Here is a 24366-nt window from a genome sequence, read left to right as displayed (position 1 = left end):
GGGTTACAGACTTTTCTGTTGAACTGCAATATGTCTACAGAGGCAGTTGTGGCTGTCACCACGCTTGTGACTTAATCTACGTGAAACCCCACAAGAATCAGTGATTTGGAAGAAATTCCTACCTGCTGTTTGTGTAGGATGGCCATCTGTCTGGCAAATCCCCATGTGGAAGTCAGATACATCTGAGAAGAGCCAGACAACCTTCTGACACCTGTTTCTCCAGCAGCTGTAGTTGCTTATTCTGCTTTTTTATTTTCTCACCAGGTGCTGTTGAGTTTGGGTTTTGGATCTGCATTCAGCAGCTTTTGAATTCTAGTCCCAGCACTGTGTACAATGCAGGATCATTCTGACCAAATCGGCCTTTCTCTTTCAGGGCCCAAATTTTGGCGGTTCCTAATTACAGTTTAGGAAGTGCTCCTGAATTTGGGCACCTCAGTTCAGTCACAGAAATTGATAAATAACTGACTGCTTTAGTCAGTCCTGGAAAATGCCTTTAAAATTGGTGAAAAACACTGAGACAAATAGGTTTTTAATATCAAGTAGCATCTTCTATTTGAGGATCATTCCACACATATTCATGATCCTCCATGTAAATGGTTTCTGAGATGCAGGAAAAGATGGTGGAAGTGTCAAAGTGGTATTTTCTAACGATACTCCTTTTGTTTGCTAGAAATTTAATACCAAGTATCGACAAGTTATCCATTCTGAGCCCGTGGTAGAATACAAATACCTTTGGCGCTCTGCTCTGCATCTGTGTGTGTGCATGGCTGTTTGCCTGTTGAGATCTTCTCATTCGCAAATTGTCCTCAGCTTCTGTGTGAGACATTTTTTGAGCAATGAAGAACAAACATTTCATAACTTGGTGTATGTAAGTTTTGGGGCACTTGTATTCATTTAAAAGCTTATAAAATAACGCAAGAAGGCATGCAGCCAGGAATGGCTGGTTTTGTGTGCTGTCTTCCATAGTGCCTACATTATAAAACGTGTTTGACCCCCACGAGGCTTAACACAGTTACCGTTCCAGAGTTACCTCTGAAGATATCTTCAAAGACAGCTAGATGAAACTAGCAAAAGATGTCTTCTGCAGCTCTCGTGTATGCTCTTTTGTGCGTGGTACACAGCACGCTGCACTGGACTTCTTTGCTGGAGCAGCAGTCACGATAAACCAAATAACCACAGCCTTCTGTAGATGAACGGTATCTCCCGCAACTAAAGGTTAAGGTGTCATCCAGTGATTTATCCTTCCTAATGATTCGTTGGATTGCTGTGATAGGGACATAATTTACTACCTTTTGTATATCAGAGGTTGTGTGCTCAAAATGGTGTTTGGGGATTTACGATATTGAACAGGGTGAATTACGTGTCAAATTATCAACCATCCTGTTTGACATTTAGTCAGTGCTGACAGGAACTAGGCATTTAGCAAGATGAGGCTTCTGTAGCGCAGTCTTTCAATAGGATTGGTTTATTTCAAGGCTGGTGTTAATCAAATGTTTCTGGAGGAAATCTGTAAAATAGACTGTTAATTCCATTGACTGTTGTGCTGTGGCCAGCCAGATGTTAGTGGTGTGTGCTGTAGCTGTCATCCTCCCCGTAGATTATTGTTAAGGCATTGCCTCCTTGATGGAAAATATTTCATCTGGTAATCCACCAAGCTGTTGTGATTTGGAGGCAGGTGGCACCCTGAAGTAAAGACCCGCTGGGTTAGGAGTGCCTGCCAGTATTTGAATGGAACTGTTGATGGTACTTCAGGCTTCATTATTCCCACGGGTCTGTACACATTCGCAGAACTGAGGAGGTTTCTTGGCACGTGCACTTTTTCAAAGTATATTCCTACCTGGAAACATTTCATGGAAGATTTCCTTCCTACAAGGAAGTTCCTGCCTTCCTTATCTGACAGTTCTTGATTGGTGGTTATGGCTTATGATTTTTTCTTGACCATTTTTGTGCTGTGTGCTGTATGACCTTAAATCAGTATGCTTCAAATGGTGCTTTGTGGGTTTTATCTGGACTGTTGAATGCTTCTATATGGCCTGCTCTCTTATCTCCCAAGGAGGCAAAATATGTCTATTTGCAGAGAGTGCCCTGTCTAACCATTTGATTGCCTCCTTTTGAGTCTCTGATCCCACCGACGCAGACCTGAAGCTGCCTTTACTGCATCCACACGGGAGGAGGAGGAGGAGGAGGTGTAGCTGGGAAGCATGTCCTTGTTTGTACCTGTATTGTCAAACGGGAGTTGGTGCTGCTGCGAGGAACCCGATTTTGCTCTAAGTGACTACCGTGGCTGCCTAGAGTGGGCCAGCTGTTGAATAAGGGTTCAAATGAAAGCCATTAATTTAGTAAGTCTGTATACCTAAACACCGAGAAGGTTCTGACATAACCCATGAAGACAAAAGGGGACATGCTTCAATTTACAAGCCTGTTTACACCTCTTGCTTCCTTGCTCAGTGCTGTAACTCCAGGCAACATAGGAGACGGCAGCAGCTTCTTGCATTGTTTGTGCCTATGATCAACCTGGCAAAGAAAAGATGAGGACACGCGATGAATTTGGCAATAGTATTCCAGCCACAGAGTGGCTGCCCTCTTCAAACTACCGAACCCTCTGGCATATTCTCTTGTCTTAGAAATTGAAAATGCAGATCAGAATCTTTCCTAGTGAGTTGTCTGCCCCTTGTGGTTTTCAGCAAGAAAAAAGAAAAGTCATTGCTTCAATACAGATATCGTATCCTTACATTTAATCTCCCAGAAGGCCCCTGCCTATGTGACAAGAATTACTGCCATGGATATTGCATAACACTTTATGCATAATGTTTAATGCATTCTCAGTTTTATGAAATATGGATAATATTGGAGATGTTTTGAATAGTAGTTTAGATTTACACTTTCTTTTTAAGGTGGAAACAAGAGGGACATTTCTAGTGCTCTTTGATGATACTGGAAGAGCTGAGATGGTTACTATTAAAAATGAGTAAAATCGGTAGGAGTGGAAAAGAAAAAAATATATTGCATAGTTGGATTATGGGTCAATCATAAATGTTTAAAGCATTTCTGGAGGTTAGAAATGCCATACCTTTATTTGAATACCATAGCTGTCTCAGCATGCTTCCTCACCGCTCTGTCCAGGGCACGTTGCAGCTTGGTGCGGAAGGTTGGAAGTCACCTGAGAGAACACAATTTTGAAGAATGTTTCTTCTTCTTTAGGGTTTATTATTAAAATGAAAGTATTAAAAAAAAAAAAGATTTGATGCATGTGCAACTTCTGTTAAGAGTCAACTCTCATTGTATTTGTTTTGTGACATACAGGACAGCTTTCCAGCCCGGTTTGGAGGAATACATTTCGTCAATCAGCCGTGGTATATCCATGCCCTCTACACAGTTATACGTCCCTTTCTGAAGGAGAAGACACGAAAAAGGGTATTCTTCTGTTTAATTGTCCACTACCTGGCAGTTGCACTCAGCAGATGTATCATACTCTAATAAAGCAGATATACACAATATATCAGCTTGCTATTGGTGGAAAGTATTTAAACACATCTGCATTGTAAAGAGTATCTTTAACTGTGTTAGAAACTTATACAGCATTACCCTTTAAGGACATAGTCAAGCAGTGCACTTAAATGTATTTTAAAATGTAAGCATATGCTTTCTCCTGGGGGTTATATAAAAAATATTGCCAACATTACAGTTTCTATTAAGATTCTATTCAATTCAACCCTATTCAATTTCTGTTAAAATTATTTGTGTCTTTCTTTTAAGAACAGAGGTAGTGAGTACAAAGTCCTTTCCTAGTGTGATTTCCTTGACATTAGCATGAACCAAAATACACAGCTGGTATATAGTAGTTTGCAAATACTGATTTGAATGAAAGCCAATGAAAGGAAATTTGTGTGCATGCATCTCTGCATAAGCCCGAGCAGTCTCTGAGATGTTGCTGAATTTGCAGCATTTGCATCAGTGCAATTAAATTAGAGCTTGGTGGTGATAGCACATAGAATGATATTTCTGTAACAGGAAATTTGTCATCCAGGAAAACACAATCAGCATCATGTACAAAGGCACCACAAAGAATGTGATGATCTTTTTTTTTTTTTTTTTTTAAATGGGTTCAGCTCTCCAAGCAACTCTGTATTTCTCTCCTCAAACACAGTCTGCAAGGCCACAATGATCCTTGGTGTTTAGCTGTTTTTCACTGACAGATTATGCTTGAGAGGCCTCTGGTATTCACAGATTTTGAACTATAGATCACAAAGCCTTTTATGTAATATCTGTTATAAATATGCAAATGAAAACCCATTTTGCAGGATTCAGTTGCACTCTCTTGACTACAGCTTCAACAAAGAACATTATAGTGCCAGATATGTTTGAAGCCTTTTTAAGTTGTGCTGCGTATGCATAACCAGGGAGTAAAATACAGCTCATGGGTGTGTTGCAACATTAAAAATAAGTGACAAGGCAGTTGAACATGGGTGCTTATCAGCTAGCATCTAAATTTTTGTATAGACACCTGAATCAGTGGCATATATTCTCAGAAACGCTGACTTTTTACAACTGTCTTTGTCAATACTGAATACCTGTAAGAAGTAGTCAGGTGGTTAAGTACCAATTTAGAGTCCAAAACTTAGTGTCAAAATGTGAAATTTATGCCCAGCACATGAAGTTTAAAATCGGCTTTAAAAAAACCCGTAAGAGGCAGAACGAATGACTGTGAAAAAACCCCCCAAACCCAACAGAATTCTCTTCAGGACTTTATCAGGCTTGTTATTTATCTGTTGTGTTTATCCTGAATTATTTTGTATTTTTTTAATACGTCTGTTAGATTTGGAACTGATAGCTATATTCAGATAAACGTAGTAGCTATATTCAGATAAATGTAGTACTGGTCCTGTACAGAAACAATTGCTAAGAAGTGAAACATTGAGTTGGAAGAGCACCATAAATCAAATTACTTTTGCCATTAATATTTGTTCTTTCAAACAAGGATAAAATCCTTTCTGAGATGGAAGAACATCACTGGGTTCGCATGGACATATTAAGCTCCCTCTCTCCACAGCTGACTGGAAGATGGGCTGAAATAAGCAATACAAGACAAGCCTATCTTTGGTCTTTTTGTCTTTCTGCCTTCGGAATTTAACTCATGATAAATCGTGCTAGGGCTGTCCGGAGAAGTCCCCGCAAGGCGAAGTGGAATGTGATGGATGGCGCGCGGTGTCTGTCCGTGCGCGCACCCCCGCCTGCCCCGTGGGGAGCGAGAGGCAGCGCACGGCTCTTGGGAGGCAACATCCTACCTCGCCTTCTTGCCTGCTTCTGTGCTACTCAATTAAAAACAGTTGGGCACTGCCATTCCTACCGTTTAATTGGACGGACGCTTGCCGGCAGGGTGCCGGCCGGTGCCAGCTGCTGCTTTCTTAGACATTGCCCAGGAGCAGGTTGGGGATGGCATGGAGCGGTGAGCAGTTTGGGTGAGGTGAGCTTGTTCTGGAGGTGAAAGGAGTTGAACCACATGGTTGCGGGCATGGCACTTGCTCCTAGTCCCAAAGGGTGAATCCTGGCCCGTCGTAACTTGCTAGTCTGGAAATAGCTGCTGTGAGCTGTCTGCGTAGCCATACCCGAGAGCAGGCTTTTCCTCCCAGTGGGAAGTCTTCAGGTCCCCAGTATCTGTGGGAGAAGGCTGTCCAAATCCAGAGGTGCTCTGTTTCCAGTGCTCATCGGTCACGCATCCCGGATCTCTGAGGAGAAGCAATAAGGTTAAACATAAACATAAATACAAGTGTTCATATACATATATGTCATATTAATATACATATATATAAATGCAAAGCATATGTGAAAATCAGTCTACCGCAACATTGATGGAAAATATCAAATAGTCCATCAACTATTCCCTCATTGTTGTCACAGAAATTAGTTTCCCGTTATTACTTACTTCATAAATTGTCAAGTATGGGTGGTAGTTACTAGTACCACCATATTAAGGAAGAAAATCTTTCCAGTGGAGTTTTCATTACACTGCACTATTTATCTTATTTACAGAACTCATGGCTGGATGCTGGAAGCCAATATCTATTCCTTAATGTATACGGTGAATATTAACTTTATTTATTATTTATGTTCTTAATTTTTTCACTTAATTTAATTCACAGGATTAGGGAGAGCAAATAACAAGAGGTGGGCAGTCTGTCTATCTAATCTTCAGTCCATCTAGTTACCAGACATCAGTTCTTATCCTCCGTAGGCCCTTTGTCCTGCAAATATTTTAAAAGTCATTTATGCTTTAATCACTCTGTAGGTTTATGAACATAGTATGACCATGCTTAAGGCAGAGGCGATGTGTGCCTTGGTGGCCATCTCTGTTAGCCCAACACAGCCAGAATATTGAAACTGTACAATATCCTCTAATAATGATGATGTAATTTGGGCTTTGACGATTTTTGTGATACCGCTTTGTTTTTACCTGCATGTATACATACAGATATTCCTGCATGGCAATAACCTCAACAGCCTGCATCAGCTAATACACCCTGAGATCCTACCTTCAGAGTTTGGAGGAATGTTGCCTCCCTATGACATGGGGACATGGGCAAGAACACTGCTTGACCATGAATACGACGATGACAGTGAATGCAATGCGGACTCCTACAATGCTCCTGCAAAGGATATAGAAAAAGATCTCTCTCCCAAATCCATGAAAAGGTGGGTTAAAGGTACTGTGGTCGTCTAGTATTGCCATAAGGTTAACATTTGCCTTCCTCCTCTTTCATGAAGCTGTAGGTACTTCCCTCAGTTTATTATCTACAAGGACCATTTTTTCTCCTTTCCTAAGAAGATCACTGTTGATTATAGACCATATTGTTGATTATTACCCATGTGAGTTGTGATCTCAGTGCAGCTAATTATTTCTGCGGTGCCGTATAGGTAGTGTCTAGAGTACTGTGTTTGGAATAAGCTGATATCCCAGCCCAGCCTACAGGACATATTAGAGAGACAGTGTGAGCTGGAGTGAGCCTCGGTGCAGAGGGTAAATTGGGACCAATTATCCAGCTGGGTGGTGATGATAACTCTTACCTTCCTCCGTCTCATAGCCCAGTGCCTGGTATCCACCAGCCTGTTGGTGCCAGGACATTTACAGCATCTGAACTGTCAGTCACAGTGACTGCACACAACATGAGAAAATGTAATGAGGAGAACCAGGACAAAAATCAGGGCCAACTGTTATACTCGAGTCTGGAAACCATCCTGGCGATCTGATATTCTTCTCTTTGAGAAGATACAGTATAATTGCTTGCTGCATTTTACCATTCAAAATAAAGTATAGGAAGAGGTTAGTTACCTCTCCAGTAACTCTGGAAGCAGCGAGGTGATTCACTTGGGAGAGGTAAACCTGGTCCAACCTTGCCAGGGCAGTGGAAGGGAAAGGGGGAAGATTACAGCAGGGTGATAGAAAAGGTTGAGCAGCGCAGCAAAAGTCAGAGTGCACCTCATAATGGATAGGCCTAGCAATGAATCAGAAGAGAACAAACAGGGCAGAAAACAATGTATAAAGTCATTAAAATTAAGTCAGAATATGCTAAGCTGAAAATTCAGTTTCAGGAGATGGCATTTGATACAAAAGGGAGAGACACTCTGGAAGCAGATCAAACAGGATAAAATATTTTCAGACTCCTCAGCCAGGAAGATGTGTTTGGCTGGAAAACATTGCATAGATTGGGGAGGACAGTGCAGTTTGAAAGGGAGATAATTCTTCAGGAAATAGAGAGGAGACAACAGGAGATTGCCATAGGAATAAAAAAGAAAAAAAGCAGTGAAGTTTAAGGATTTTGTGTTGGAAAAAATCTACAGTGCATTGAAAGTGGGAAATAACAGACTGGATGGGAATGAACTAGGATAAGGAGAAGTTAAAAAAGGTCCCGAAGCCATATGACAAAGATGCAATTAACACAAGTAATCGAGAAAATGGGACAGCAAAGAGCCAGGGGAAGGGGAAAAGTGAGCAATACATTTATATATGATTTGCACATAATACAAGAATTATGAGACAATAGAGAGGAAGCTGTCTTGGACAGAAGGGTGGAATTTAGGAGCTGAAATGCAGAAGTCTTGCTGTTGCAAAATGAAGTCATGAAAGTAAATGGCTCCATCCAAGGATGCAACAAAAAGCCATGAGAAGGCCTGTGACAAGACCCTTTGGAGCAGACTTTTCCAGACTATCCTGGGCAAGCACATTATTAAGTGGAAAAGCAGTGGATTGACCAGTTTCTTTATTCTTTCTCAAAGAATTTTTATACTCATTTAACTTGTGCTTGAAAAATCCTTCATGCAGAATCGCACTGCGGTGTCAGCTTCAAATTGACATTCTTTCAGTCTGGGTTAGCTGACACAGTAGGAGACATACTGCAGAAAATAAGCATGTTGAAATTTGTATCTACACAATATTGAGCTGAAATTGCTTCACCTGCTTCGCATTCTTTTTCAGTTAATGTGTCTGCAGCACCTGCTGGAATCCTCCTTCCCTGCTGTTGGATATAAAAAGTACTAAGCAGACTTAGTGTGCTAGTACCAAGTAGAAGGGGGTGGTAGTAAGATGGACAGAAAGTCCCAGGACTTTGATGTATTAAGTGCACAGACTTTGTTAAAACAGAAATAGAAAAGTTAAGGTAAAACAAATAAACTCTGTTTCATTAAAAATTAAATTTAACTTGAATTTGGCACCTGATGGATTGTTTCTCTCAGTTTAAAACCACACTCAGTGTGGTATGTTAGTGCAGAAGAAGGTTTTTAACATATAAAAACCCATGACGGTAAGTCAATGAATAGTGCTTAACTTCTTAGAACAAATTTCACAAGCGTCTAGCAGATCTCCAACAATTATCTTGTTTAAATTGGCTTGCCATTTTAAAATTAGTTTGTTGCCCTGAAAGAATATCCTTCTTAAACCAAAATCCTACTGAGAATTCATTTCTTCGTTACTCATTTTTGCCCCCATATGAACCACTGACATTCCTCCAGACCTCCTTGAACTTTTGGTGAATTGGATGACCTCTGCTTGAAAGGAAGGCTGATCATGGGGAGGGTGGTGGAGATCAGGAGGAATTAATCCCACCTGTAGTAAAGATCTCTGGGGAGAAATGTTCACTTCACGTGGCACCGCTGCAACTGTCTCAGCAGTCACGTTTAGCCTGTGGCTCTGTCCACCCGTGGCTCTCATGACCGAGAGACCCGCATCATCTTCTCACCCAACCCTGCAGGGCAGAGGTCTGTCTTGATCAACTTTGCAGAGTATCTGTGCGTGGCTTCGTTTCCTCACCTCTGCAATGGGACTTTGTAGTACAACGCTGTCCTACTGTGTTTTGTGAGAATTTATTCAGTAGTGTCTGTAAAGTTATTTGGGAGAGGTAGATAGAAGGTGCTATAGCCTTACACAAATGTTTTTTTGCTTTTACATACCTTCATTCATGAATTGCTGCTGAATGGACTGAAACGTGACAGTAAATGTCGATTTAAAACTGAACGAAAACTATTTCTCCTTCTCCTTCAAGGCATTTAGGCTCCTGAGCTTCCAAGGCATAGATCAGGATTTGTGCAGTTCCATTTTCACATCTGCCTTGGCGTCGGGGAGTTTGGAGGCCCTGGGAATTGGTGGCCAAAACGGCCTCACTGGGAATTTGAGGGCAGGTTTGCAGCCTTTCTGGCTCCCCTTCAGTTCCCCAGATGAGAACTGGAAACCTTGGCCGCTCAGACATCGGCAGCCGAGGAAGAGGCTCAGTCTCCTATTAGTACTTACATTCAGTGGGGAATCTTTTGAAATTAGTATGCTTCCACAGCATTTTTTATCTTGATGAACTGGATTTTCCAGGAGTACAGCTTCCCACCAGCAAATTTTCAATCAGCTTTGCATTGGCACAGTACTGTGTGGAGACTTAAAAAAAGCATTCTTAATTCAGTGGTTTAGATTTCTGCCTGAGGAACTGACCAGCATTCTAGATGAGGGTTATTGTACAGTTTTAATTAAAAATTTTTAATTATGTTTATCACAAGAGAGACCATCAGATTTTTAAAGCTAATTTTCTTGGTTTTAACATTAGTAAGAGAATGTGGTAAATATTATTAGAAAATATCCTTGTGCTTAAAGTTTTCACCTAGGCTTTAATTCAGATGTTTTTTCTTGTGTTTTTGAAGGTTGGATTTAGATTTTTTGAGAAAAAACAAATTGTGTCCTGCTATCAGCCTCATTCATTGGTTTCAGCGGATGATGCCAGTTTATAAGAGCGGGGGATTGACTCTGTACGTTTATCTTAGGAGAGGGCAGAATTCGTAAAGGTTTTTCTCTGTGCTGTAGCCCTCCATAAAGGCAAATCTGTAGCAATGCTGCAGTCACTGTATGCTTTCACTGATCAAAAATAGGTGCCTACATTATAGAGATGTACACATGCTCTAGCCACCTCAAATCTTTACAGAAAGGAAGAGAAATAGGCATTTCTAGCATGAGATTCATCTCACTAAAGGAAACCTCTAACAAGGGTTGCTTCTACTGTACCCCAGAAGTGACTGCTTTTTGACGAGCTGAGACATAGGTGATGTTAAAAGCCCATCTTAACACTTTGGACTTTGTTTTTACTGGAGCATTTTGATTTTGCTGGAGGTTGGGGTTTCCTCTTTTTCCCTCACACGTGGCTGTTGCAGGGTTCCAGTACCAGTGTTATGCTTCCGTGCTGAATCAGAGAACCTGGAGAAATTGTACGATCGTCATTGAATTGGCCCTTACCATCCTTCTCTGCTCTGTTTAGTCGAGCTGATAAGTGAGTTTGACAGATGTGTCCACTGCTCCAGAAATCCTGCTGGCCATGGCAGGATTCCCGGGGGTTGGCTGAGGATCTCACACTGTTGCATTTAAGTGCTATTCAGAAAAGGAGCAACTTGTGCTTCCAGCTAACACATGCCACTAATTGCAGCGTGCCATTAGCCAGCTGGGTGGCTGAGTTGTACCTTCTTTACCAGCCTGGTGACATATAACCTTCTGGTAGAGGGGGTCAGTTCTGAAGTCCGTACGCAAGACAGCTTAGTTTGCCCTCTGCTGTGTGCTGAGGATGCACCCCGTTTCACTGTTTTACTGAAGAAAAGAGGATCCACTTTACTCTACCTTTTGCTCCTATATCCACAAACCAGCACTGAGTCCTTTAAAGCCATGTAGTCACTCCATGAGGGTATTTTCGGACCATTTGCAGTGATCAGATGCTTGGGTAATGCTGTACCATTATTTTTAAGCCCTGGCAGAAATTAAAATAAACAAAAGAAAGCTGAGGTTTACCCTCATTTGTCTTGATCTAGAAATGTCAAATAAACGTGTTATCCCTTTGCAGGTCTCAGTCGGTTGTGGATCCTGGGGTGCTGAAACGCATGGATAAGAATGAGGAAGAAAACATGCAGCCTTTGCTTTCACTTGACTAACAGTTCCTGAGCATCGGACATGAACTGAGGTGGAAGGCACTGCCTCTCAGCAACAAGCAAACCGTTGGGAAAGTGTGTACCAGCTGGAATCCTATTTACTCATGTTAATGTAGCATAATGGCAGCAGGCAGCAGGTTTTACTATTCTGCCTGAATTCTGGATGCCCTGGGGTGAAAAAGAAGAGGAGAAAAAAGGAAAATAAAATGAAATAAAAAATAAAGAGGGATCAGTAATTTATTCTGTAAGTGCCAACTTGTTTGTAAATACAACATAATCCTCCAGTTTGACTTTGTAAGTTATGGTAAACAAATGCCATGGAATTGAGTGACTATTAAATATGTCAGTGAAGTGCACCATAAAAAAGAGAAGAAAAAGTGTGCGCACTCACACACATACACACAGAGAAACGCATACTGGACAAAGAAAAATATCAAAGCCAATTAAATGTTGTCCTTCTCGTAGGAAGCCATATTGCAGCTAGCGTATTGACTGCTGTTTTGTTTTCTCTCTGCAATGCTCATGTAGTGTGCAAAGATAAAGAGGGCATATAAGAACTTGGAGATGCTGTAGTCAGTCAAATATTTCCTAACTGTAGGAATTGATTTCCCAAATAACGTTGTGGCTTAGGATTGTGATTTAGCATAAACCATGTAGCATTGTGAAAAAGATAACAGATGAGCTGGAATCAACTCTGACAGCTTTGTTGTTTGGCTGTATGGATCTGTGAGGTTTCTTCCTTAACTTTTCATTTGTAGTTCGCAGGTAACCTGGCTTGTTACCCTAATCTGGGTGTTGTAATGTGCGACACATTGGAGTTACTTCTCTTGCGTTTTGGGTGCACGTCAAGAATTTTTCCAGAACTCTGTTCTCCCTTGGAATGAGAAAATAGTCCTCTAAATACAGTGTAATAACCGGTGTTTGAAAGTAAAGTCTGGCAGCAGAGGTTAAAAGTTAATCACTGAATCCTGTGCACTGGGAGACTGGATACATATATATATTTTTACCAATCTCTGACAAGCATACAAGGTGACATTGTTAGACGAGTATATTTAATTGAAGGTTTATACAAAAAATCATACCTATTCAATGTACTTAGATATATTATAGATTGTATATTGAGACAATGTCATTATTAATATAGTAAAACTTTCCATAGAACAACAGCATCCCACTCCAAGAAAGGATTAATATAATAAGTTGTAGTCAAACATCTCAGCCTATGTGTTTAGGACACTTTTGTTTTGGTTGTTGTGTAACTGTATATATTGAACATGTGCCATAATAGAGAAATACATTTTACCTCAAAAGGGCAACAGGTTTTGCTAGGGATTGGGTAAATCAGCTGAAACGCGGGGGCCGTGTCATCTTTGTGTGCTTGCTGACATGTGTGCAGCCTGTTGTATGCTGAGGCAAGAATGTCATTTCTTATTAGGACTTCACTCGGCAATCAGAGTGAGAAGACACAGGGAGCCCACCAAGACATCTAAATAGTGAGAGGTATTGTAAGAGCATGTCCAGGTGATGCAGGGATTAATTAAGAATACACTGACCACGGTGGGGGAGATGATAGCTCACAGCAACCCCACCTCCCAAGCACCAGAGTTTAAAGAATTTCTTCCATCGCTTCTGTGATCACTGAAGTTTCAAAGTCACTGGTTGTAGGTCACCTCTCCTCACCCAGGAGGATTGCAGCTGTAAGATTTAGTAGGCTGGGATGAGTTAAGAGAGAGTGGAGAGTGAAATCTTGGAAGCATGTCGTCTCAGAGTTTAGCTGTAACTCCTGTGGTGGCAGCTTTGGTGTTTCTCAGGGTTGAGACAACCCTGTCTCTTCCAGCATCACCCTTGATTAGCCCAGGCAGCACACAGACAAAGCTTTCCTATTTCGCCGTTCATTAGCAGCGCGGATAAATAGCGTGTGCCCCAACTTGCCATCGCATTGCAGGAACTTGTCTGAACAAGTCATCGCCTTTCTGCTCTCCCAATTCTATTCTTCTCCTGAACGTCTTTTCAGTCTGTCCTGCAAGTTTTCAGTAGTAGAAACTGTTGTAATACTAATTCCATGGTTTGAGAGACTTGAAAGATTGATGAATTCTTATATACTATTTGATTCAGTCCTATTTTTCACGTACCTTGTAACATCATGCTGGATAGGTGAGATGTGTCTCTAGGGTTTGCCTACGTGCCATATTTGAATGTATGTTATATATGCCCACACTTACAGTTAGTGGAATAGTATATTGCCATTGATCTGATTTTTAAATCCTTATCAGATAAAACTTTAACATCAGTAGAAATTTTCTCCTTGTAAGGGCTTCAGGATTTTGTCAGTATTCCGTATGTATGCAAACTGTGACACAGTGGTGATCATAATCTTCATGGATGCTTTTGGATACATGGACCAAACCTTGGTGTAAACCAGCACAGCACTGATTTTAGAGTACACCAACTGTCTGGTCAGAAAATGCAAATGCCTCTTACATCCCCTACAGAGCATCTCTGTAGGAAAGTGTTATCTGCTTATCTGTATGAAGCTCAAAATTTGTTTTGAAGCTTATAAATTTGTTTGCAAATCCTTTATTTATGCACTTAGCTGTAATTTATGTAATGTTTTCTGATGCCTGATTTCAGCTTCAAGTTAATGAGTATTAATATATTCTTTCCAGAAAAATGAAAGTAGGATATATTATAATTTTGTGTAACTGGGACCTCATCTTTCACGAAGAACAAAACTACTTTTTTCAATAAGATCCTCACTGTTAAAGAGTTGGGCTACAGGTCTTGGCTGCAGCTTTTATTTCGCTGAAGCAAATTCTGGCAGTGGTAACTGCAGTTGGGACATTGAATAAGAATATGAAAATGGGTAAGAAGAATAATTATCCTTTACATGCTCTCAATATTCTTTAAAGGCATTTCTCTTTTACACATCAGGGTACATAAAGGGTTTCTACCTTTCCCTTGCTTCTTGTAGAAAATCTTTATAGGTAGGTCAATTTTTAATAGATTAAATTTGGACTGAAAACTTTTTCCAATCTTTATTATCATAGGAATTGATGTCTAATTTTTGTAGCAGAATCAAAGTGCTAAAAATAGAATTCAAATGCTTGGGAGGAATTTCTCTTAATTTCTTACCTTTGTTGTGTATTGGATAGAATAAACCTTGTAATTATGCATGCTGATATGCATATAAAAAAATATCCTGCAATATGAGGAACTTAGTGGAAAAACTGGATACACCTGTCCAAGCAACTAAGTGAAAAAAAAAGGGGGATAAAAAAAAGTGTAAAAATTGATAGTTTCAGGCCTTTGGCAAGATCTAAAAATGTCCCCTTATATGATGTCTCTTCCATGACACAAACATTTAAAAATATATGGAAAAGTTATGGAAACTTCCAAGCCCAAAGCCTTCCTCCTGTGATCAGAGATGTCAATAGTCTCGTGGCTTTATAAAGACAGGTAATCCGTCCCACTAAGCTCCAACAAATACCCAGGCTCCCAATTGTTATTAGTTGTAAAATAGCTTTAAGATGTCTTTACAGAAATGTAAATTTACTGTATAGTGCATTTAAAAAGATGTTTTGGACTCTACAAACATGCTATGCCTAGTCACAAAAGATATTTGTAGAGACATACATAAACTAAACACGGAATTAAAGAAAATAGGAGTAGAAGGGACCTCAGGAGGTCATTGATAAGTGGAGGAGCCGATTCGCTTTAATGTCTCTCTTAAAGAATTGTTTTAGCTCAGTAGCTTGCATGGAATGCTCTTTGTATTATTTAATCACAGTCACAGCAAAGCCTAAGCACATTACGTGACAAAACTGTAACTCGACAGTATTTTGTTCATGCCTTTTATTATTTACCTGTTCTGTCTGGGAAATTAAAAAGTTTGCCAAGCGTCATAAGAACTACCATTTAGAATTACCTGGGAAACACTTTGGTCACGTCCCTGTTATTGTATTGTTTCTGTTATTATCAGTGTATGTACTCGTCAAGATTTTTGAAGTAGTCATGTTTGAAAGAGCATGGAAGAGAGAAAAATTCAAAATCAGGCTTCAGGATTTTGTTTAGAATATTAAAATAGGATTGAGGGGGGCACTGAGTTTGGTTTTGATAATCTTTATTTCCCTATGGGGAATGTCCTGCTAGCTACTGACAACAGTGTGACCAGGACAAATTTGGAAAATAAATCTCAATGTGAAAGGCGAGAGCAAAGGTCTCAAAGGATTGTACTGAAAAATCAATCACGTGGCTAGCTGTATCATGTCCTTCTAAAGAAAGGCATTTTGCAAGTAGTTTATGAGCATGTAACTGTGGTGCCGAGAACAGTACTTTTGTCCCCGAAATTCAAAGCACACTATGAAATCAAGAAAATAATAGTTATCCCATTTCTCAGGTAGCAAACCAGGAACACAGCCAGTTAGAGACATTAAAATCTCAATGGGAGACATTCACATTGTGTTTATATATGGCAAAAATGACACTTTGATCACTCAGTCTGGTTTGAGCTGCAGTAGAGAAAGTGATGTGTCCCTGTTTTGTGTGAGAAGAATGTCTGGTCGTTGATTCAGTCATGCCTAGTTTCTTTAGAAACCTACCTAAACGTTTTACCATGAGACCTTTATAAGCCAGGGGTGATCTGCTTTCCCACGGAGTTAAACCTGAATGTACATTTTACTATTTCTGCTAAGGAAAGGGTAAAAAGGGAGTATGTCCCCCAAATGAAATGCCTTTCTTCCCTGTATAATTGATGGAAAAAAGGTAGTATACTCTGAAGACCCCCAAAAGGAAATCTTGGCTGCCCAGTAAAGAATTCTGAACTTGGTCAGGGAGGACCTCCTTTTGAGGGCCTCGAAAGATACTTATCTCCCATTAGCTATACAAGGAACATCAGCATTTTATTTAGAGGCATGCTTGAGTGACCACAAGTGAAAGTGCAAGCCAGGTAGATAGGACCCCACAGCCTGTATTGCCTTGTTACCTTGAATGATCCTGTGTCAAGGGTCTGTATTTAGCACATCGACTTGGACATACCCTTCGGTCTGCATTTCAGCTTTCGGTTGTGCGGGAATTTTTTCCTATCAGCTTTTGGGATCTTCATTTGTTCCCTTCATATGGGTCTGTTGCCACAAAAATGACATCGACCCCTGTTGGATTGCACAATTTGCAAAGTGATTTTGTTGTTAAAAAATAACAACTTGTGGTATGCTGGGCAGTGTTAAAGTTGAAACATGGGTCACAAGCTCCCATTACTTTGTCACTCATTCTCCAGTGTTTTGTGTGTGTAAACTGCTGTGATTGCCAACAAACATGTCAGACTCACATGATACGAGTTTAAAAAGAGAGACAAAAGAGAAGTTTCTGCAGTGAGTTCAACATCTGAGTTGATGGTATCGCTGTGGAATCCAAATGGAGGGGAAGCACTGCACACAGGCAAAACAGAGAGACCTCCAAGGGAAGATGCTGACGCTTCCTTATGGCACTCATTTTTGTTAAAACTTGGCCAAAGTATTTTGTATATGGAGACCGTGGTCAGCCAGCTCTGTTGTTTTTGAATCAGTCACTTAGAACAAGTCTTCTCTAATAAAGGTATTGCTGTTAGTGGAGAATTCACTTCCAGAGAATTGGCATATCTCACAATTTGCAGCAGACAAATGGCGGGGGTTGATTAGGATGTGTATTTGATATGGAAATGCTGCTGTGATCCCTTAAAGAGGCTGTTGCATCATCGGCAGCACACAGCAGTGCCTAAAGGCAGGCATCTCAAATCAGGTCCCTTGGTTAATAAAAATTTCAGGGAAGAAAAAAGCAAGGGAAAAGATAATAGAAGATGATAAAACACAATAATTAAAATAAAAAACAGAAGCAAGCCTGCAGTGCAAAACCATATGAATGGCAAAAATGATGTGAGTGAACTTGGATGGACATTTCCAAGAAGTGACTCAGTAGCTTATCTTGTGTCCCCCATCTACATTATGAGCAGAGTTCCCATTTCTCACGCGGTCTGCCTTGTGTGGCCGTGGTGGAGTTCCCTAATTCTTTAGAGAATGCTTGAGTTACCATGTGAAACTGTAGGTGCAGTAGCTGAGCTTGTGAAAATGGGTCACTGGATCAGTGCATGCCACCAGCTCCTCCCCTGGAGATGGGCCCCAGGCTGGCTGAGAGCTGGTACCTGAAGGAACGTGTGAGATGCCGTGTCCTGTCTGGCTGAAGAAGTGGTGCAGGGAGGGAAGGAGAGGAGCCGCACGCCCGTCAGGATGGGTGGGAGGCCTATGGAGAAAACAACGACAGGGAGTTGGAGTGAACTGATCAATCATTTCGATGGAATGGCGAGGGAGGCTTTCACTTGCTCTGTAACACGAGAGGACTTACAAACCCCACCACACATCTGCCATTGGAAAGGAGGGAGAACATCTTTTTCTCTTTCCACAAACTTGGTTTCAATGTATTTAAAGCTGTTGCCAGGCCTGAACTGCCTCTGCCGCTACCTTTTCCACGGTGGCTCTTGGGATGTGGGTGTCACGTAGCACGCAGGAGCTGGGAAGCTAACGTTCTCCAACCTGTCCATAGGAAGAGAAAGGAGATGTATTCTGCAAGTCCCTGCTGCAAAGATAATTTCGTGGGAGAATTCAGCGCTTGCTCGGATTAAAGTGTCTCTTGCGCTGGCATCAATATTGGCACCTACTCTTGTGTAGAAGGCTGTGAGTGTAAGCGGTGTGGGAATCTCCCCTGCGCACCGCGCTGTCTTGTGCTAATTATGCAGCCTTCCAGCTGGAGCTGGTGGTCTGTGTCCTGTGACTTCAAACGGTTCCACTGGTGATGTTAATTGTAGCCGTTAGTCACTCAGAGTGGAGGTGATTTAAAGGAAACTGACAACTTTAAGCATTACACTTAATGTCTAAAAACATTAAATCGGTGATTGTTACGAGGAATGCCTAGGATTACGATAACTTAAAGAGTTTCAGGGTTTGGTTGCATTGTAACCTTGGTGGGACTTAGTGTATAATCACTTTCCCTAAATATGGTTTTCCCTGAGGTTCATGTGCATCTTTCACGCATCAGTGGCAGAAGGAATTAAATAGTAGAAAATGTGATTCTAAATCTATGAATATATTCAGAGGGGCATATACAGAATACCTGACACTATTTAAAAAATTGTTTTGCAGTTAACTAATGTTCAACTTGACAATAGTGTCTCTTTTAAATCATTTGGTTCTCTAGCTCTTTCACCCTATGGACTGTTATGTGAAATGTGTCCTACAAAACTTTCCCAGCTCTGCATCCTTTCTTCTCCTACCCCCTTGCATTCAACATCATCCTGTCTTCTGTATGTACTTTATTCTATGAATAACTGGAGAAAACTGTAAAAAAACCCCAAATCCCCGATAACCTGCAGACTAGAGCTTGAGGACCACTATTTTAAATATTGCCCTTATACAAATCTCTGGTAACAGGGTGAAATGGAAAATGAGAGCAACAGCTGACCTCATCATAGAGGAATACAAAAAAGACTCTGGCTAGGAGTCTGCACAGGTGTAGATAGACAGTCATCTGAGACAGCTCGTGTGATTTAAGATGTTACCTTCCCCTGACTGTTAATTATCACTCTTCAGGTAGGGACTACTGCCCCAACATTTAAGCAACAGCAGATTATGGAAGTACTGTCCCAAGTACTGTGCACGGCTCACACTAACTCTGTTGACTCTGCACTCATGCAGTTGTGAAAGCTCTCACACAATCTATTAATACAACTCTGTTATGAGAATGCTGATTAACAGCTAGTCGAGGCGACATCTAAAATTGCTAGGTTGGCTACCTGTGCCTTAAGGCTCTTGTGATCTGTAGTACTTGTGTAGTGGTAACCACTGAATACATTTTTTTCGCATGCAACAATCTACTTCGGAGCCTTACGGAAAATACTATAGCACCGTATCAAAAATTCAAAAATTAAATTACAGGAGTAATTTGCAAACAGTGCTTGTATCCTCAGGATAAAATTTGTTTGTTTGTTTCTCAGTTTAGTACTGTTAGGACTCAGGGGGTCTGAGATTTGTAAAGCCAGGACAAGTCTATCAATCATGTTCTCTCTACGTATAGTTTCAATAACTATTCTCTTTTCACAACGTGTTGTCAGTTTGAATTTCATTCTTGGACCTAGTAAGATGGTTACTTTTGGTTTGTTGTGTTCCAACCTAAAATCTGAAGATTAAGCAACTTTGTGAAACATGTCACTCTTTATATTGTATATTTAAATATCATCAGTTCTCTGTGATCAATGGGCTGCTTTGGAGAGTACTACTACTTTAAATCATTGTTGGTTACTGAGGAAGAATGACATTCTGTTAAATAAAATACGACCAAATGAAAATTAAAATACATATATATTTTTGTGTTTGTACATGGGAGTGTTTGTCTGGCTTGCTTGTGCTAAAATATATATGGAGGACATATTTTAATGGGATGAACTGTACTTTATTTTATCAAGGTTTTGAAAGATAAATGAGAAGTAACTGAGTGGTATATCAGCATATAAGTTTTTTTCTGGTAACACTGAATGTCTCTTTTCACCCAACAGTAATATTAGAGAGCTAACATATTCCACGTTTACAATACTGTTGTGAGCTGTCACTTCTTGGAAGTCTGCAGGTTGTGAATGTCCTCACAGATGAAGATCACACAGAGATGCAGCATAAGAAAAGCTCATTTTCCCCTCAAAGATATTTCCTACTCTCCTGCCTCTTAACTTCTTCTGTACTGTGTTCCCTAGCATCACCTCATGTTCAGTGACTTTTCTTTCGATGCCACATCAGGGAGGAGTGATATATAGCTCCTCACAGAGATGTCCCTTTCTTCAGGGAAATGTTGCTGTTCTCAGGAGAGAGTAACCAGGGTAGGACAGAACGGGCTATGTGACATTGAAGCGGTGCCCGCAGAATGACCATATTTCAGTCTAGATTTTATTCTGCTTGGGAGGGAGAGACCCAGTAAATGATAGTCGTGTGTTTATGTGCTTCTCCAATGTCCTTTCTGTAGTATTCCTTACTTTAGGCACAAGGACACTTATTCACATTGTCTGTACATTTTCTGTATCTTAACTTTGGTTTACAGAGATTAAAAAAAAATAATGGGCTGCAGTAGCTTTCTGTTTCACACAATATCTCAGTGGTATATTCAGATGCATTCCTTACGCCAATTCTGCAAGGTATAACTTCCCAAGAAGAACTACGGATTTCCCAATTACCATGTTGAAAAAAATATCTATGGTTTCTCATCTACGTGGGAATGTAGTCCCTCAGCTCCCAGGCACTGCATTGTTGTAAACAGTATATAAGTATTGCTGCACAAGGGTGCATTTCATCATTACAACTGTAACAAGAGAGATGTCAATACAGGTCTCTGCTCCCTTTGAAATCCCTCACTCACATCCCTCTTACGGAGGAGAATTAAAGCCCCTGTAAGCTGGACTGGTTTGCTGTAATACCTCACTACAGCACTTTCAGTTACAACCACTATCCATTTGTATGTTGCTAGGCTGATTTCCCCTGAAAACAATGTGATGCCAGTGTGTGCATGTGTGTGTGCGTGTACATGTCTGCTTGCCTCCCCCCACGTCGGGGTTTAACCCCAGCCGGCAACTCAGCCCCACGCAGCCGCTCGCTCTCAAGTGAGAAAACTCGTGGGATGAAGGCATTTTAATAGGGAAAGCAAAAGCCGCGCACACAAGCAAAGCAAAACAGGGAATTTGTTCACTGCTTCCCATGGGCAGGCAGGTGTTCAGCCATCTCCAGGACAGCAGGGCTCCAGCACGCGAAATGGTGACTTGGGAAGACAAACGCCATCGTTTCGAACGTTCCCCCTTCCTTCTTTTTCCCCCCGCTCTATATTACAGCGCATTACGTCCTATGGTCTGGGATGTCCCTTGGGTCAGTCGGGGCCAGCTGCCCCAGTTGTGTCCCCTTTCCAGTTCCTTGTGCCCCCCCAGCCTGCTCGCTGGTGGGGTGGGGTGAGGAGCAGAACAGCCCTTGGCTCTGGGTGAGCACTGCTCAGCAGGAACGAAAACATCCCTGGGTTATCAACACTGTTTCCAGCACAAATCCAAAACACAGCCCCATACCAGCTACTGTGAAGAAAATTAACTCTACCCCAGCCAAAACCAGCACATCCCACCTCCCATTTTGGAGCCCTGTTACCACCGTCAGTTCTCTTTGGGAAAAAGACAGAGCCCTCGAAGCTCGCGTCTGCGCTGACGTGTGACAGCACTGTGTGACGTGCCCAGGTTGCCCGGCCCTGACGTGGGAGGTGGCTGGAGCGTCCTGCGGCTCGCGCGCGACTCCCGCACCGGCTGTTCCCACCAGAGGAGACCAGGCTGAGGGCTGGAGACTGGGCGAAGGCGTACCAGACTTGCCTATGGTCTAAGGGAACCGGGATGAGACGGGGGTCTATGCTAGGGCTACGCAGACAGCTTAGACCTGTAGTACCATAAAAGTAGGTACGTGGGCGGAGGACGTGCTCCCTGATGGAGAGCAGAGCCAGCTCTTGGTGTCAGGCGCCGAAGTTTCTGTACAGGCGGGAGGTCATACATGACTTCCAGCCAAAAGGAGAGTGTCTTGACAAAGACTTGTCTGGGGACTTAATTACCTACCATGCTAGCACAGGTTTGGTGCAGCCTAAAATAGCACTGTAATGGTGTAGAAAACAGGAGCGGATAGTGAAATTGGGAGCGGTGCTATTAATTTCAATAGTACTGGTGGTGTTCACACAACTCTGTGTCCGTTGAGCATAATACAGACATCGTAAGTGTTCACAAACCTGAAAGTTCTCTATGACAGTAGAAAATAAAGTATTTTGTCTTGTTGGTTTCATTCTCATGAACTGAGTAGTGGGGAAAAACAGCACTTGGCCTTCTAGACACGTGCAGACGGTTGGCTGGTCAAAAGCCCTTCCAGTACCTGAACCCTGACTGACGGTGTCCCTTCCCCTCTGGATAGATTACCAGGCTGTCAAGCAATCTTTCTTCCCTTCATCCATCAATTTAACTGTTGAAAACTCTGGAGATTAGCAGCTGAGAAAGTGTATATGTAGCAAAAATATGTCACACTGGTCAAAATGGAGATAATTTTTTTTTTACATTATCGTTCTCTTCTATTCAGAGCTACAACTTTTTAACTTTTGTCTTTTGTGAAAAATTTAACACCTTGCCTCTTCCGAAATTTACAGAAAAAAATTATTAATGAAGAAATATTAATGAAATATCATTGTTTAAATTTTATTTCCAGCAGTGGTAATGCTAGAGGAAACAGTTAATCGTATTATTTGATAGCAGTATTTTTCATTTCAGTTTCTGGAAATAAATACTTTTTTTTTAACAGACATGTAATTTCTTCCTCATGAAGCAACAAAGTGAGAATCAGACTGATCTTACTCTATCCAGTTCCTAGAATCACTGCATAAAGACTAACCTCGATGAAGCAGCTGTCGAAATGCTGATCTTAATGAGAATCCCCCCCCCAATTTTTCTTTTAGTTTGATGTATAAACTGACTATTTGTAACATTTGAATATAAAATATGAAGCTTTTAATTAATTTCTAAATGAACACAATGGTAGAAAATGACAACATATTCAAAAGCTTTACAATTCTTTCTCCTTTTTTATTGTGTATAAACTTTTACAGTTCAGATCAAGCTACCAAAAACCAACAAGAAAATACCCTGAAATCTTAAAGTGCTCAAAATAAAGTGTGAGGTACAACTGTGCATCATACTATGAACTGGAAATTTTTTTTGCTATTAAGGCTTTACATTATTATTATAAGATCCTTTGAATGCTCATACAACAAAGACCTCAAGGAGATATAAAGCATCTTGTTTGCAGAAACAACAACAAAAACCCCACACCACCCCGAAAAGAAACATGGAACTGGCATACCACAGCTTATACTGATCTTTCTTGATTTAATTCCTTATACATATGACTTTCTTTTCTTTTTTAAAAAAACTGTAGCCATGGATCTCAGCCCATGTGGTCCACCAAGGTGATGCGCCCTTGTACAAGCTTGCTAAACCATAATAGCATCTGACATTATTATAGTGTCATCAAAAACATTTGACGTACAGTACAGTTTGAAAAAAATTACAGACTAAACTCGATCATGGAATAAGGATGCAGCACTGAAGAGAGTGTTTGGAAAAACCCTTGCAAAGATACCTGTCAGGTACATAGTCTCATCAAGACATATGGTTTGCAGTCACTTTAGGGTTTGATGGTCTTCAAGCTCCAGAATTAAAGAAAGGGGAAAATGAATAAATCTGCTAGTAATACATCTAAATCAGCTGACTTCATAAGAGACCATGCTATGGAAAAGTGGAATTAGCCTACTGTTAATTTCTTACTATGAGAAAACTACCTCGTTATCAGGCTTTAGTAAAATCCAGAGGCAACTGCAGTACAGTGTGGATTAATTAAAATTCAGGCATTAACTGAGATTGACCTCAAGTCATAATTCCTGTGAGTAACGTCCTCTGCCACTTGTTGTTTTTGTGGAGGATCTTATGGAAGCTTTCAGGGAAAATGGGAATGTGACCTACTACCATTGCTACTTTGCTTCTTTACGTTCTCTAAAGCTCATTGCTTTTAAATATCTCTGCTAATGTCCCTGCATTACAAAAGGAAGCAGATGGATCTGCTATATAAGAATTTCTTTAGTCTGCACTTATTGCCAGTTCCCTGTCTTCTAATTTTATTGATGCTGAGGTGGTTTTTGTGTTAGAGGTTTTCTTGGGAACGTGGGGAGATAAGTCCTTTTTTCCATTTCACGGTAATTCATCAAATGATTTTTTCATAACCCTGAAGCTGCAGGCATTTATTTTTGACTGTTTAATCCCCCCCAGTTTATTATTCAAAGATCTGCTGTTTGTAATGATTAAAT

General features: G+C 40.9%; 1 protein-coding gene across 1 annotated transcript in view; it reads left to right on the top strand.

Moving 5' to 3' along the window:
* Window positions 1–19813, top strand: part of CLVS2 (clavesin 2) — a 60880-nt gene extending 41067 nt beyond the window's left edge. Inside the window, exons 3-5 of the mRNA XM_029999628.2 lie at window positions 3304–3414; window positions 6470–6690; window positions 11355–19813. Coding sequence (XP_029855488.1) covers window positions 3304–3414; window positions 6470–6690; window positions 11355–11442 — 420 coding nt within the window. The 3' untranslated portion in view covers window positions 11443–19813. The remainder of the gene's footprint in view (window positions 1–3303; window positions 3415–6469; window positions 6691–11354) is intronic.
* Window positions 19814–24366: the final 4553 nt, after the last annotated feature.

The sequence above is a fragment of the Aquila chrysaetos genome, chromosome 2, assembly GCF_900496995.4.
Source record: "Aquila chrysaetos chrysaetos chromosome 2, bAquChr1.4, whole genome shotgun sequence".
Taxonomy (NCBI): Eukaryota; Metazoa; Chordata; class Aves; order Accipitriformes; family Accipitridae; genus Aquila; species Aquila chrysaetos.
The sequence above is the reverse complement of the archived record's forward strand: the minus strand, read 5'-3'. Positions and strand labels throughout refer to the sequence as shown.